Source organism: Emydura macquarii, unplaced genomic scaffold (genome assembly GCF_026122565.2).
Source record: "Emydura macquarii macquarii isolate MOO-44397 ecotype Brisbane River unplaced genomic scaffold, CSIRO-AGI_Emac_v2 contig_2205, whole genome shotgun sequence".
Classification (NCBI taxonomy): Eukaryota; Metazoa; Chordata; order Testudines; family Chelidae; genus Emydura; species Emydura macquarii.
In genome coordinates, this window is record NW_027132342.1 from 11,638,760 (window position 1) to 11,655,345 (window position 16,586).

Here is a 16,586-nt window from a genome sequence, read left to right on the forward strand (position 1 = left end):
GGCACCTCCATTAGGCCCTATGTCACCACAGAGGTGGCGCACTGGCAGCCTGCCTTGCAAGAGTCAAGCCTTGCCTGACAATCCTCCTGGCATGCTCCTTTGGTCGTGGCATCTAGGGGCTCAGAGCCTCACGAAATGGAGGAACAAGAGGTGGACACTGAGGAGTACATAACACCTAAAGCCATAGCCTCCTATTTCCCAGACGAAGCAGTCATACCTTCAGCCCTGTCAATGGCAGATGACTTCCGTCTGTTCCAGGAGCTGGTGAAAAGAGTAGAGGATATTCTCCACATACCACTGGAGGAGGTAAAGGACACACACCACTAGCTCCTTGATATCCTCCACTCTTCGTCCTCCTCAAAGATCACCCTCCCTATCAATGAAGCCATCTTAGAGCTGGCTAAAATGATGTGGCAAACCCTGGCATCGGTAACCCCAACATGCAAGTTTGTGGCCAAGAAATATTATGTCCCTGCAAAGGAATTGAAGTTCCTTTTTTCCCACCCGCCACCCAATTCTGTCATGGTGGATGTCATGAATTCCCATGGTGTACGTCGTCATTCCAGGTCAACACCCTACAACAGGGATTGAAAGCGCCTTGATCTCTTTGGCAGGAAGACGTATTCCTCAGCCACCTTACAATTTCGCATTGCCAACTGTCAGGTGCTCATGGCAAAATACAATTACACCAGTTACAATAAGCTGAATGATTATCAATAAACTGCTAGAAAGAGTCATTGGGAATCCTTCAAGGCCATCATTCAGGGAGGGTCAAAGAGTGGCAGAAACATTGTTACAGTTGCCCCTTGACCTGCCGACATGGCAGCTAGATCTATTTCCCAGGGTGTGGTGATGAGGTGGACATTGTGGCTCTACTTGTTGGGATCCCCAAAGGATGTGCAGACCACAGAAGAAGACCTCCCCTTCAAGGGTGCAAAGCTCTTCTCTGAGAAGACTGACGTCTCCCTCCATACCTTGAAGGATTCCAGGGCCACCCTCAGGTCACTGGGAATCTATACATGAGCGCAAAAGAGATGCTTTAGCTTCCAATCCCAATGCAGGTCGTTGACGACTCAACTCCCATCACAGTGCCATTATGAGTTGCAGAGGAAAAAGGGAAAATTCCCAAAGCGCAAGCAGTCCATTCCACAATCTTCGACTCAGCCTCCTGCCTCTAAGCACCATGTTAGACAGGCAGGTGGATGTGCTGCAAGACCACTCCATACAACAGTCCGATTATGCACTCATTTGACCACAGTTTGGCAGTGTTCTGCAGCACATGGGAACACATAGTGTTGGACAGATGGGTCTTCAAGATCATCCAGTCCAGATGCTCCATCCACCATTCCCCATCCCTTTTTAGGGACCCTTCTCACAAGAGTCTACTAGGACAGGAGATAGATGACTCCTCCAGTTACGAGCAATGGAACCAGTACCTTGACATCCACGAGACAAGGGGTTCTACTCTCGTTACTTCCTAATGCCCAAAAGAAAGAGAGGTTGGAGACAGACCCATGTTGAACCTCGGTGCTCTCAACAAGTTTGTCAAAACTCAGAAGTTCAAGATGGTCAGTGATATCATTCCATCACTGGAACAGGGAGAGTGGTTTGACCCTCTTCCTACAGGATGCTTACTTTCACATTTTGGTCCTACCGGCTCAGACAGTATCTCAGATTCACTCTGGGATATGACCATTACCAATACAAAGTCCTCCCCAGCAGACTCTTACTGGCCCCAAGAGTATTGTCCAACGTTTTCTCAGTGGTAGTCGCACATTTACACTCGCAAGAGATAATGATCTACCCATATCTGGATGTTTGTCTCAGAGCCCAATCACTCCAGGAGGCTTGTCGAGCCATCGACACCACTAGACTAGTTTACAGTCACTTGTTTACAGAACTGGGCTTACAGATCAATACCCAGAAATCAATCCTCACGCCAGTGCAGTGCCTGGATTTCATAGGGGTACACGTGAACAATTCTACAGGCCAAAACCTTCTTACCTCAACAGAGTTTCCTATCCCTGGCCTTACTCATAGACACAGCTCAACCCAGTCCACAAATACCAGACAAACTCTGCCTCCATCTGTTGGGGCATATGGTGACAGGCACAGCCATGATGCCAGATGCGATGCCTCTATCTATAGTTCAGTTCAGTTTACAGACCGAACAGGGACAGGCAGGACAAACCTCCTTCACTACCTACCAGGATCAAAAACTGCTTAGGCTGGTGGAAGGACATACCCAATGCATGCAAAGGGATCCACTTCTCTCAGATGCTACCATTGCCACTCCTTACCACCGATGCATCACTCAGGGTGGGGCATGCATTTAAATGGTCTCACGATGCAGGGCATGTGGTCACCTATGGAGATCTCTACATATCAGTATCCTTGAACTGAGAGCGATCAGGAATGCCTGTGGCCATTTTCTTCTGCTGATAAGATCTTTGTATATAACTCTGCTAACAGACAGCATATCCTGCATGTATTACATCAGCCATCAGGCCGAGGGGGGGAGAAAGGAAGGTTGCCCTACCTATGCGTGGAGGCAGAGAGACTATGCAACTGGTGCATATCTCACAATGTCACTTTGTCCACGGCCTACCTGCCGGGCACACACAACTTGATAGACCACCTCAGTTGCAAATTCCTGTACAATCACGAGTGGGAGATACACCTGTTGGTATGCCACAACCTGTTCACATGATGAGGAACACTGTCCATAGACCTATGCGCCACTTACCAGAATAAGAAGTGTCCACACTACTGCTCCAGGATGGGAATGGGACAACACATTCTAGGCAAAGCTCTTCTCCTCCCCTGGAACAAGGACCTTCTTTATGCTTTTCCCTCATTTCCTGTTCTGCTGAAGGTCCTGCCAAAAAATAACAGTGCTCACGTCATCCTGATTGCTCCATACCCACTGATCTCTCTTCTGACTTTTCCAAGCCTCCTCTCACAGGCTGAAAGATGTACCCCTACATCCCAAATTGGGGATTCTTCACCTCAAAGCATGGTCCTTGCTTGGTTCCAGTACCTAGAAAGTTCATGCTCAAAGGAAGTACAAGAGGTTCTATTACACAGTAGAAAGTCCTCCACACAATATACTCACCTGCAAAAATGGTCAAGATTTCAGATTTGGTGCACATCCCAACAAATCTCACCATCAGCAACACTTCCACATGTTTTGGAATATGCTATGACTGTCAGAAAAATTGGAACTAGCCTTAAGCTCTCTTAGGGTCCATCTAGCAGCTACTACAGTGTTCCTCCAACCCATAGAGGGAAACTCAGTGCTGTCTCACCCAATTACTAAAAGGTTCTTCAAGGGTGTAATAAACCTCTTCCCTCAACCTCTACTTTCTACCTGCCTGTAGAACCTAAACCTGGTACTGAAAGGGCTGACTAAGTCCCCATTTGAACCTATTCACTAATATACCTATCAATGAGAATGGCCTTCCTGATAGCAATTACGTAATATCAGCCCAAAGACTCCTCTAAGTGGTTCTTGAATTGTATCAGATAGTGCTACCAAATTTGCAATGTGATCCCTCCAGACTAAATCCGTACACATTGCACAAGATTACTTTCCCATCTGTTGCCTTCAAGGCTGTCCCTATCTCAGAGATCTGCAGACCAGGGACATGGGTGTCAGTCCACACTTTCGTAGAGCACTATGCAATCACTGGGGACTCTGCCTCTGGGGACTCTTCTGCTCTACTGTACTGTCATCTGTAAGTGACCCGACTCAGAAGTCCCAGCCTTCCAACAGGGATACTGCTTGGGACTCACCTACAATGGAGTACCATATGGACACTATTCAAAGAAGAGGAAATTACTCACTTTTGTTGCAGCAGAATTTCCAGCATATGCCCACCCCTCGCCCTCCTGCCCGCTCGGTGCAAACAGTAAAACCGTGACCTGACCTTATTAGGCTGCATCCGTTGTTTTTCCCATAGGCATCCAGGTGCCATGTTGCTATTCTCTATTATGGGAACACCGCCTACATGTCCAGTGTCTGTGTTGTTCACAGATAACCGTCTCTGTAACTGGGGCCTTTGTTGCCCACTAATAACAGGCTCCGTGCCCAGTGCCATAGTCGCTTCATCCAAGGCCACATGCCTTGTCATAGTTTGGCACGTACTATTGTGTATTCCTCCTCCAATCCAAAGCTAGTAAATTTGTGACGCATTCTCTAGTATAAAAAGGGGTACGCCCCATGCCCAAATTAAAAAAGCGTACGCCAGCCTGATCAAACTGGACCCGCCCCGCTTCTCCCGCTCCCGTACTCTGAGCCCGAACCGCAAGCCGGCCCGAATTACGTTTCCGTAACGAATGACATGCGATTCCTTCTGTGCCTAGTAGTAAAATATAATAAGTAACTGCTTTGCCTTTTTTTTTTTGCTTGTTGCATATATAATCGTTTAAGCTAAGTATTACAGTGTGTACCCCATATTCCTTAATAAAATTTTGTTGTATTATCCAACTAACTCATTATTGACCCTGGGAGATCCATAACCTAACGAGACAACTTTGTGCAGTAATGATGGTTCTTTGAGACGTGTGTTCCTATGGGTGTGCCACAACCCTCCCTTCTACTTTGGAGTTCTTGTTATGACTACGGTGAAGAAGGAACTGAGGATGGTTAGTCCACGTGCGCTGGCTAGTGTCGTAGCATATGTGCAGGCCCAATGGACACTGCTACCAAAATTTTCCGATCAGCAGCGCATGGACGCATACACATCTATAGTGGAGCTTCCATGGACACACATCATGAAGAACCATCATTACTGCACAAGGTGAGTGACTTCCTCCTTTGTCTCCTTCCCATTAGACATCTCTAGCAGCTGTAGTAGATCAGATCGGCAAGCTTTGCCACTTGTACACAGTATTCTGTCAAGTGGATAATCAGAATGAAACAGACCATACCAATTTACTGTTGCTTCCCCTCAAGGAGATCATGAAGTAAAAGCATAGCCACAATCCTTACTGGTGGGAGAATATAAATATAAATGGTTGAGGGAAGGAGGAATTTGAGGGGGAGGGAGTGATTATTTCTCATTCCATACTAAAGCTTAAATTGCTGCTTTGTAAGTTTACTAATATAAACTTTTTCTTGCAATGCCAATAATTTGCTAATTTCTTTAACCTAATATGTTCTTTTCTCACAAATACAGGTAACATACTGTTGAATGTCTTGATTCCGCCCAAGATGCCATGCACAAGAACAGGAAAAAACAACGTTCTTATTGTCTGTGTTCCCAATCCACCACTTGATGAAAAAAACTCCACCGTCCCTGTCACTATGTTAATAAGAGTGAAAACAAGTGAGGATGCAGATGAGTTGCACAAAATTTTACTGGAGAAAAAGGAGGCCTAAACATATTGCAGACAAATATTGAAAAATTGCTGCCAAACTGCTGCTGCTCATTTTTTTTCTTTAACTTCTTAGAACACTTCTTAACTCTGTATTCTGACATTCTAAGAACTGTTACAGGAATTCCGAAAAGTTTTTGTGAGGATGGCTAATAAAAGCTTTAACTGAACATGTGTCAATCTGTCCTCCCTCCTTTTTTGGACTTTCTAATATATGAACCATATTTGGATAAAATTTGTACATCTAAATTAATGATTGCTGGATGGACTGAAATCAGAGACAAAATGTGGTACCAGAGGTTCCTCACAGGCTTTAAGGTGAAGTGCAGCAATCTCCTTTTTTTGAGAAGGGAGGAGACTAAATTGTTTAACTCTTGAAACTCTTTTTGGACTGAGTAGATTTTTTTTTTTTTTTTTAAATATAAAATCAGTGTCTGCCTGCTTCTAGTAAGGGATCTAATCTTTCCAATTGTCACCTGAACATTTATGTGTCTGAATAACAATGCCTCTGTAGATTCTCTTTAAATTTGTAAGAAATTTGATGTACTGCTGGGATTCAGAGACTGCATCTGTGATTCTTTAAAGAAAATGATTTGCTTGCATTATTCCTGTTTGACTGTAGTCTTGCTGTGCTGCAAACAATTCTGTTTGTTTTGCTTACTGTCACAGCAAGCTAATGGTATGCAATAATATACACAGACAACTGGAGGAGTAGTGGTTCTCAATCCACTACCAGACTGTACCGAATAGAGGCGAAGGGCGGAGTCTCCAATACTCACTCTCTCCTAGAGATATTCTTCCCTATTCCCTCCAGGTTATGGGTCAGACACAATAGCAGCAGAAGCGGGGTAGTGGGAGAGATGGGGCAATGCAAACACATGCTCTATCTGTTAATACAATTTACTAAGCATGTCTCATGAGCATCAAATTAAGTTGTTTTTAAAAATCTTTGTGCTGTTAACGTCTCCTGATATATCCAAGAGTCTGTGTGTCAACTTGAATATTATACTATTAAATATTTGTCTTTGTGATGTGGTAAAGCAGCAGAATACTACTTCCTGGCATCAAATATAGCAGTAGGATTGGCTGCAGTGTTACATCTTTTGGACTACTGAAACAAAGTGTGAGCAAAACATTTAGTGTGTTAACCTGGAAGGGAGCTGGGATGCTGTATAGACATACCCATTTTAAAATGTAAATTGGTGCCTTTTTTGCATTTGGTTTTGTATTTAGCCACTAAAGTAAGAGTGTGTGTATGGTGGTGGGGGGTAAGTTTCCTCAATTTTTTCTAAAGTCATGCTGGTACATAGCTCAGAGATAAGAACTTAAATGTTTGCATGTTAATTCTAGGAGTGAAAATCAGAATATTGTGTATAAATTTTACAGGCTCAGGTTGAAGGGCCAAGGGCTGAAATAATTTTGCATTTGTTTTTAGAGAAGTGTCTTAAACAAATTTCAGTGAAGAAATTATTTTATAGGCTGCAAGTCACTGAACACGGAGGGAAATAATCTTTTGTGATAAGCAGATTACTCATTATGCACCTCGCACTTAAAGAGCAATTGTGTATTAGACTGTTAAAGGTGTATTGTGCTTGATACTTGTTTACTTCCTCATGCACAGATATGTAGTAACAGTGTGCTTTCCATCAATTTGCAATATGGACTAATAAACAAGTTAGATAGTTAAATTAGCCTCTCCTAATGAATTTTTATTTTTTTCACGTCCTTTGCACAGAAATCCTCAGTGATTTGCCTCTGAAATGAGTCAAATCTGGAACTTTTGCACATGAACATGCATGTTTTGGCTTATTCTTTAAGCTAGCTAATGAATGGTCCTGCTGTATCTGTGATTGCAAGAGTTGTTTAAAAATTGTTTAAACTGTGATTGTATGTTTGAGTAGGGGTGTTGAGGGCAGGAAAGAGGATGAGATGGATGATACTTAAGGAAAATCTAATATGCTGGAAACTTTGTATCCTATAATACCCAGGTAGCAAATAGCATACAAATGTTCTTTCATAGTTAGGGAAACAATGAGTAAACGAGGTGGCACACCTTATTCTTTAGCTAAAGCATGTGTTGGTATCAGTAAATGGCATTGAAACACACAAGGGAGAGAGAGAAAAATAGGTAAGTGTATACTCACATTTTTACATAAGGTTATCCAATAAAGTCTCCCTGAAAAAGAAAAGTACCTGTATGACATGTCTTAGGGTCTAAATCATGTTAAAAACAGTGTTTTTCATTTAAACTCCTAATCCAAAGTTTCTGTTACAACGGATCTTTGCTGTTGACACTTTAAAACAAAATTATAAACAGGGAAAAGTGTTTGAGTTTTTTAATATGACTAGTGTAAAATTGATCTGTCTAATTAAAAGTTCTGTGTATCTTATATTGACTCTTCAGTTATTTGAATTATGAGATAGGAAGAACTTAAATATATACTTTTTTACTTCTGGTGTTCAGTTGTACAGCACAAATTATTTTCCTTCCAAGGTTATAAAAATGAATGTTGTGACACAATGGTTTGGTTTTTATAGTTCACAGGACATTGAGGGAGAAACCTAAAAAGTAGATTCTAGTATTAGTCTACAGATTGTAATACAAAACCTGGGGATTTTGTTGTTTGCATGAAAATTTAACTAGAAATTAAGCTCTAAAAACAAATTAAAAGCAAATGTAAAAGTGGAAGTTTGTTAGGGAATTACCATTAATCATATAGCTTGTATCAGAGTGTGATATGCTTATACTTAGTTATAAGATATTGTCTTATTTAGCATTCTAATTCAATAAATCATTTTTGTATCTTGCCTTGTAGATAGAGCATTGCTGTTTTATTTCAAGAGGTATGGGGAATAAACAGGAAGAACTAGAAATACTAGTGAATAATCACAATTATGACATAGTTGGCACCACACACTTGGTGAGGTTATACACGACTAGAATATTGGTATAGAAGGGTACAGCTTGCTCAGGAAGGACGGCTGGGGGGAAAAAGGGAGGAGGTGTTGTCTTGTATATTTAAAGGTGTATACACTTGGACTGAGATTGAGATGGAAATAGGAGACAGACTTGTTGAAAGTACCTGGATAAGGATAAAAGGGGCAAAAAAACAAAAATGATGTTATAGCAGGGTCTACTACAGACCACCTAACCAGGAAGAAGTAGATGAGCCTTTATATTTATCTTTAAAAAAAAAAAAAAAAAAAAAAAAGCCAGATATAATCCAAAGCATAGGTGTTGGTGGTGATGGGGAACTTCAACTACCCAGACATCTGTTGGGAAAATAATACAGCTGGGCACAGATTATCCAGCAAGTTCTTGAAATGCATTGGAGATAATTTTTTATTTCAGAGGTGGAGTAAGCTACCAGAGGAAGAGGCTGTTCTAAATTTGATTTTGACAAATAGGGGGGAACTGGTTGAGAATTTGAAAGTGGAAGGCAGGTTGAGTGAAAGTGATCATGAAATGGTAGAGTTCATGATTTTAAAGAATGGAAGGATGGAAAACAGAATAAAGATAATGGATTTCAAGAAGGCAGACTTCAGCAAACTCAGGGAGTTGGTAGGTAAGATCCCATAGGAAGCAAGTCTAAGGGTGAAACAATTTGAGAGAGTTGGCAGCTTTTCAAAGAGACATTATTAATGGCACAAATGCAAATTATTCCACTGCATTAGAAAGATAGGAAGTAATGCAATAAATCAGTGTGGCTTAACCAGGAGATCTTCATTGATTGGAAACTCAAAAAAAGAGTCCTGCAAAAAGTGGGAACTAGATCAAATTACAAAGGATGAATATAAACAAATGTAAGTATGTAGGGACAAAATTAGAAATGCCAAGGTACAAAACGAGATTAAACTATGTAGCAATATAAAGAACAAGAAAACATTCTACAAAGACATTAGAAGTAAGTGACAGACCAAGGGCAGGTTAGGCTCTTTACTCAGTGAAAGAGGAAAAACAATATAGTAGAACCTCAGAGTTATGAACACTTTAGGAATGGAGATGGTTTGTAACTCTGAAATGTTGCAACTCTGAACAAAACTTTATGGTTCTTTCAAAAGTTTACAGCTGAACATTGACTCAATACAGCTTTGAAACTTTACCATGGAGAAGAAAAATGCTGCTTCCCCATTTTTAGTAGTTTAACACAGTGCTGTACTGTGTTTGTTTTTTTGTCTCTGCTGCTGCCTGATTGTGTACTTTCAGCTCTAAATGAGGTGTGGTGTTGACTGGTTAGTTTGTAACACTAGTGTTCATAACTCTGAGGTTCTACTGTAACAGAAAATGTGGAAATGGAAGTGCTAAATGCCTTTTTGTTTTCCACTTTCACCAAAAAGGTTCGTAGCTATCACACATCTGTCAGTGAAAATGAGGTAGGATCTGAGGCTAAAACAGGGAAAAGGCAAGTTAGATGTCTTCAAGTTGGTATGGCCTGATGAAATATATTCTAGAATACTCAAGGAGCTGACTGAGGAGATATCTCAGCCATTAGTGATTTATCTTCAAACACTCACGGAAGTTGGGAGAGATTCCAGAGGACTGGAAGAGGGCAAATATAGTGCCAATCTATTAAAAGCAGAATAAGGACAACCTGGGGAGTTAAGACCAGTCAGCTTAACTTCAGTACCCAGAAAGACAAGGGAGCAAACCAGTATATCAGTTTGAAAACACCTAGAAGATAAGGTGGTAAGTAACAGTCGGCATGTATTTGTCAAGAACAAATCATGTCAGACCAACCTAATAGCTTTGACAAGATAACAAGCCTTGTGGATAGGGGAGAAGTGGTAGATGTGGTATATCTTGACTTTAGTAAGGCTTCTGGATACTGCTTTGCATGACCTCATAAACAAAGTAGGGAAATGTAACCTAGATGGAGCTACTATAAGAGGGTGCACAACTGGTTGGAAAATTGTTTCCAGAGAGTAGTCATCCGTGCTTCACTGTCAAGCTGGAAGAGCATATCCAGTAGGGTCCCACAGGGATCGGTCCTAGGTCCGATTCTGTTCAATGTCTTCATCAGTGATTTAGATAATGGCATAGAGAGTACACTTATAAAGTTGGCAGGCGATTCCAAAGTGGGATGGGTTGCAAGTGCTTTGGAGGATAGGATTAAAATTCAAATGATATGGATAAACTGGAAAAATAGGATGAAAGTAAATAGGATGACATTCAATAAGGACAAATGCCAAGTACTTCACTTAGGAAGGAACAATCAGTTGCACATATACAAAATGGGAAACTACCTAGGAAGGAGTGCTGCAGAAAGGGATCTGGGGTTATAGTGAATCACAAGCTTAATGAGTCAACAGTCAACATTTGCAAAAATAAAAACATACCCAATAGTCATTCTGGAATGTATCAACAAGAGTGTTGTAAGCAAGACATGAAAAGTAATTCTTTCATTCTACTCCACGCTGATAAGAGCTCAACTGAATTATTGTGTCCAGTTCTATCTGGGCACCACAGTTCAGGAAAGATGTGGACAAACTGGAGAAAGTTCAGAGGAGAGCAACAAAAATGATAAAAGGTCTAGAAAACATGACCTTTGAGGAAAGATTGAAAAAATTGGGTTTGTGTAGCCTGGAGAAGAGAAGACCGAATAGGGACATAAGCATTTTCAAGTACATAAAAGATTGTTAGAAGGAGGAGGGTGAAAAATTGTTCTTGTTAACTTCTGCTTCTTGTCCTATCCTCAATGGGCTTCCATTGCAGCAAGGGCGATTTACGTTAGACATTAGGAAAAGCTTCCCAATTGTCAGGGCAGATAAACACTGGAACAAATTGCTTAGGGAGGTCATGGAATCTCTGTAATTAGAGGTTTTGAAGAACAGGTTAAATGAACAGCTGTCAGGAATGTTCTTAGTCCTGCCTTGAGCATAGGGGACTGGACTAAATGACCTATTGAGGTCCCTTCAAGTCCTACAATTCTATGATTCAGTGTTGACAGTAAGTACTGGCTGTCAAACTGTTGCACATTTGTGCAAGAGAGTTCTTTCCAATCTGAGTTACAAATTGTTTCATTGTTATAGATGTAGACCGTTTTGATGTTTTTTCAAATCTTTACAGGTTTGAATTCTTGTTGCTCTAATTTTGAAGCTATGATTTTTTTAGATATATTTTCCCCCCAAAAGAACAAGATAAAAACCACTGCTTGTTGTCAAAAAAGTCCTTTATGTTGTGAATCCTATTCTTTTAAAAAGGCATTTGAAAAGTTGGTTTGATTTAAAAAAAAAAAAAAAAAATTAAATTTCTCTTACAATCTTTTATTCTGTACGTTTAACCTATCTGTTTTGGAGCAGAGAAGTGGGTCACTGAGTGACTGTTTTTGCCCCATACTCCCCTCTGATTGATGTCAATCTAGCAAGATTCTAGTTTTAAAAGTCTACACTGAAGCATCTTTAAACTGAATGTGTAATTAAGCATAACAGTGAAAATATGGGTTAAGAATGCTACCTGATTTAGTTCCTTTTGCAGCACCCCATGACCTCTAAAGTATCTTAAGACCTCTCTGATGCCTTAAGTTATATATTTGCATTTGCTAAATTTTGTGGCTGGTACATGTGTAAGCAAAAATTTAAATCTCATATTAAACAAAACTTCAAAGGCATGAACTAATATGAAATCAGTAATTAAAGACTACTGAATTTAGTGTGACAATTCACTATTGTCCAGTGTTAAAATAGACTTAAAGCTCAAGTTTTGTCATAGGAACTGATCTTTTATGGAATAAAATAGATTTGTCATGTAACTTTTTATATGTTTTAACTCTAATACTTTCTGAGGAAGTATACAAATTCCATTAAAATGTGAATAAACAAATGGGAGATGTTTGACTTTTCATGTTTGACTTTGTGCTTTTTGGTTATGACTAATGCTAAATACATCAAGGGGCGAAGTGCCAGGCAGGAGGGCCAATACCAGCTGCTTGAAGGACAAATTTTGCTCTGGTGCAAGTAACTGCATGGGAATTTTACCTGCTTGCACCAAGGTTGAACATGATCTTCAGAGCAAAGCCAGGCCATGTGAAAATGGAAAAATCTTTCCAAAAGCCAGAAATATGGCATTTATAGCTGTGCTAATCCAGGGCTCAGTAAAGCAGGAACTTTTATTGGCAAAGCCAGAACTGCAACTCTAACTCCAGCAGCCATGTACTGAATAGCCGGGGGGGGGATGAGGGGGCGAATTACAGTGCAGACAAGATATTTGCCCTTCTTTTGGTTGTCCAGGTTTAACATATTAGTAATATAAGTAAAAATGTTAAGTAAATGCTTTTCACAAATTAGGCCATATTGCCAATTCCACTTATAGTTAAGGTTGCCTAACACTTTATGGATCCTGTCTTCAGTTCATTATAATCTTGCCAAATTTTTAATAATTTAGACTGAAGTTTTTTAATGGGTCAGAAACTATGCAGATGAAAACTGGGCGAAAGGAAGCAATTTTTATTCTCCAAACTTATTTTCCTGACACTCATTTAACTTTGATAGACAGGAAGAGAGCTTTTGCTGAAGTTTCAGTACTGTATTCCTGCCTTGCGTCAAACCAAGGGAAGAGAAACCAGGGTATCTTTCAAAAGTAAAATGTTCTGAAAAACATCTGAGGGAGAGAAAAGGTGGCCCTTTCTTAGCCTGTGAGGGACACAACCAATCACCTTGAGCAGAGTTATATTGGAAGAGGCCGTATTGGGCCAAATTTGAAGCTAACTGCTGTGGAGATAAGGCAAAGCAGCATGTTGGCACTGTGAACTGCTCCCAATGCTAGACAGACAGTTCATGCTGGATTGAAATTTCAAGGGGTAGTGATACAGGGCTGCCAAGAAGATCATTAAATTAGGATGGTCTTTTGTTCACATATAAACACCCTAAATAATAGACCAGCTTCCACCCAGAAGAACTGGTTCTTCTTCAAGTGATAGTCCCTATGTGGATTCCATTGTGGATAGGCATGCGCACTATGCGCCAGAGCCGGAACTGTTGAAAGCAGTATCCATCGACCCGCGTTCAAGCCTTTCGTCGTCCATGTGGTACATCCGAGGTCTTATGTGGCTGCATGGGTTGACGCCCCCTCAGTTTCCTCTTACCACCACATGGCTGGAGTTGGAACATTTTCTTCTCCTCATTAGAACTTGCCTAGCAAATAAATGTTTTTCATTAGCAATTAGTCATTAGTATTTAGTCTTAGCATAGTTTACAGTGAAGGGAAAAAAAAAATTTAGCATTAGATAAGTCTCTAAAGTCCCCTCTCCCTCTTTTTCGTGCAGGGGAGTATGCCAAAACAAGCTCGTTTTAAAAACAGCTACATGTCCTTGATCCTTCTCAGTGAGTGATGATCACCAACGCTGATTATACTGTTTGGGGGAATCCCATGTAGCCTCACAGCGCTCTGTTGCTCCTTCCCATTGAGAACCCGAGAGACGAGACAATTCAGGCTTCGAAAATTCCTAATGGAAGAAGCTATGCATCTGCGTGCGCATCAGATAGTGGCACCGCCAGAGCGCCCATAAGAGCCAATGACTCCAGCACCATCAACTGGGCCGGTACCGGCCAAATCACATAAGAAAAGAAATGGTCACGGGCATAAGAGCGGATCCCCGAGAGGGACCACCCCTAAACACCATATTGCCTTCCCGAGCCACAACCAGCCAGGTGACAAGTCACAAGCAGACTTGGCAGCTCCAGCTCCCCAAAGGGCAAAGGCGGAGAGGAAATCAAAGCACATTGATAGCCCGACCACCTCCACAGCCCCCACGGACTACAGACAGTCGCCAAGCCCGCCAGACCACGTACTCCGGGCCGCTTATCACCCCTAGCCCCCGCGGCATAACTCTTACAGCCAATAGAGGGCTCTGCATGCAAAGGGATGCAAAACATACAACCCCTGTCTCCAACTGGCAAGCCATTATTATTGTACCACGGTATTTTACAGCTCCGATGGGACCACCTGACTGCCAGGCCCACTTGCACCAACGGCAACTGCTGCTACTGGAGCTGTTGGACTCCGAGTGGTCATCTGAACCAGAACAGCAATTCTCTCCAGAACATGGCCCGTAACATTACTCTGTGACCCTGCAAGTTCTGCCACAGCAATAATGGTTCAGATACCCACAGGGTCCACCCACACGATTGGACCACAGACCACATTGGCAGGGAAGAGTCCCGTACTATGACCGAGCACCACTCTCATCCTCCATCAGTATATACACCATCGGTATCTGGAGAATAGCAAGGCGCTGCGACACCATCGGTACCATTGATACCAATGAGAACGATGGCTCCTCTGCCACCCACTGGAGCCTTGTCATCACCAGACGATGCCATCACCCCGCCATCCGCATCTCCACCAAACTATCATGGCCAGTATCATGATCTCCTGTGATGCATGGCAACAACCCTGAAATTGCCATTGGAAGATGTCATGGAGTGACGAGATGAATTCCTGGACATCCTCCTGCCAGCAGGACCCTCCAAGATAGCATTACCCATTCACAAAGCCATATTACAGTCAGCACAAACAATCTGGCATACCCCAGTATCCTGCACTCCAGCACCTACATGCGCAGAATGCAGGTTTCTGGTTCTGGCCAAGAACATTGACTTCTTCATGCATCTGCAGCCCAACTCACTTGTGGTCCAAGCCATGGAGCAACAAGCCAGACAGCAACACCCTAGAGCCACTCCCCCAAACTGGGCAACAAAAAAACCATACATTGTCAGCTGCAAGGTATATTAATCCAGTTCCACAGAGCCAGCTATCAAACCATATTGGCTAAGTATGATTTCAGATCTTATTCCAGGCTAGAGGAATTCTAGGCCTTGCTACTGGAAGGAAAAAAGAGCAGAATTCCAGGCCTTAATTGAGGAAGGCATACTAGTCTCCAAAGTCTCACTCTTTTATACACTGGCTCCCATGAGATTTCAACACAGACAAGTATACCAGCCTTGGTACCAATCCAGATCCACTTACCAACCCTACCAGCCTTACCACCCCCTCCCCCCACTCCCACCGGCAGTGCTCTCAATGTTCTAGACACTCATGCTACCACGCCAGTGACCTCTACCTGTCACCAATGTTTGCAATAGCATTTTTGACTCTCAACAAGAGAACCACAAACACCTCCCCAACCTGACCTCAGCCCCCCCCCTTTCAATTTGGAGGCCATCTTGCTCCTTTTTACAACTGGAGCAAGATCACCATCGACCAGCGGGTCCTAGACATCATACGACAAAGTTTCGCCATAAATTTCCACATCCTCCTGCCCCGCCAACCACCACAAGCCACTGAGGTGGACACAAATCAGACCCATTGCCTGCGCAAGGAAAAGTTGATGCTGCTCCAGAAAGGTACCATAGAGCAAATCCCCTCCAGTATCGGAACCACGGGTTCTACTTCCCCTACTTCCTCATTCCAAAGAAAGGAGGGGACATCAGATCCATCTTGGACTTGCGGGTGCTCAACAAATTCATCCACAAGTTCCATTTCTATCTTCGAGTGATTGCTCATATCCATTCCAATATAGGTGAGTGCGCGCCCCGTGCACTGGTTCCCGGAACTTTTTTCCTCTTAGCAAGCCCCGTAGGGTCAGCTCAGGTGGCCCCTGCAGTACCGCACTCATGCCGCGGTACATAGGGTGCCGCCGACCCTGCGGGCCCTCAGTTCCTTCTTTCCACCTTTTGTGACGGTTACTGGAACGTCTGCCTCTTGCTTCAGCAAGTAGCATCCCCTTTGTTCATAGACTGTTTGTTGTTAAGTAGACCGTTATTGTTAAGTATAGCAGTTTAGTAGTGTTAAGTAGTTAAATAGTTAGAGTAGTTAGATAGTAGCCCTCAGGGGCTTCAGGTTGGGCCATGCCTGGCTCAACCGGTTTCAAAGCCTGCACCGCGTGTGGGAAGGTTTTCCCTGTAAGTGACCCTCATGACCGCTGCCTCCGCTGCTTCGGAGAGCAGCACAGAAAAGATAAATGTAAAATATGTAAGGCCTTCAAGCCCCGCACACAAAAGGAAAGAGACGCGCGCTTGAAGGCCATCCTTATGGAGTCTGTGCTTTGGCCAGACTTGGAACCGGCGCATTCCCCTGCAGCACTGACATCGACCCACCAGGGCCCGATACCGAAGCACTAGAAGTGGAAGGAGGTCGCGTGCCGGGATTCCCCCGCACTGCCCATCCGGCCTGGGGGGAGTCAGGAGATGCCCCAACCACGTGCTGTGGA

At 42.6% G+C, this 16,586-nt stretch overlaps 1 protein-coding gene across 3 annotated transcripts in view; it reads left to right on the forward strand.

Moving 5' to 3' along the window:
* The window catches only part of NUP50 (nucleoporin 50), a 39,876-nt gene extending 34,327 nt beyond the window's left edge, over positions 1–5,549 (forward strand). For all 3 annotated transcript variants that reach the window (XM_067559353.1, XM_067559355.1, XM_067559354.1), the window contains exon 8: positions 5,181–5,549. In XM_067559353.1, coding sequence (XP_067415454.1) covers positions 5,181–5,383 — 203 coding nt within the window. In that variant the 3' untranslated portion in view covers positions 5,384–5,549. The remainder of the gene's footprint in view (positions 1–5,180) is intronic.
* The last annotated feature ends 11,037 nt before the right edge of the window (positions 5,550–16,586 follow it).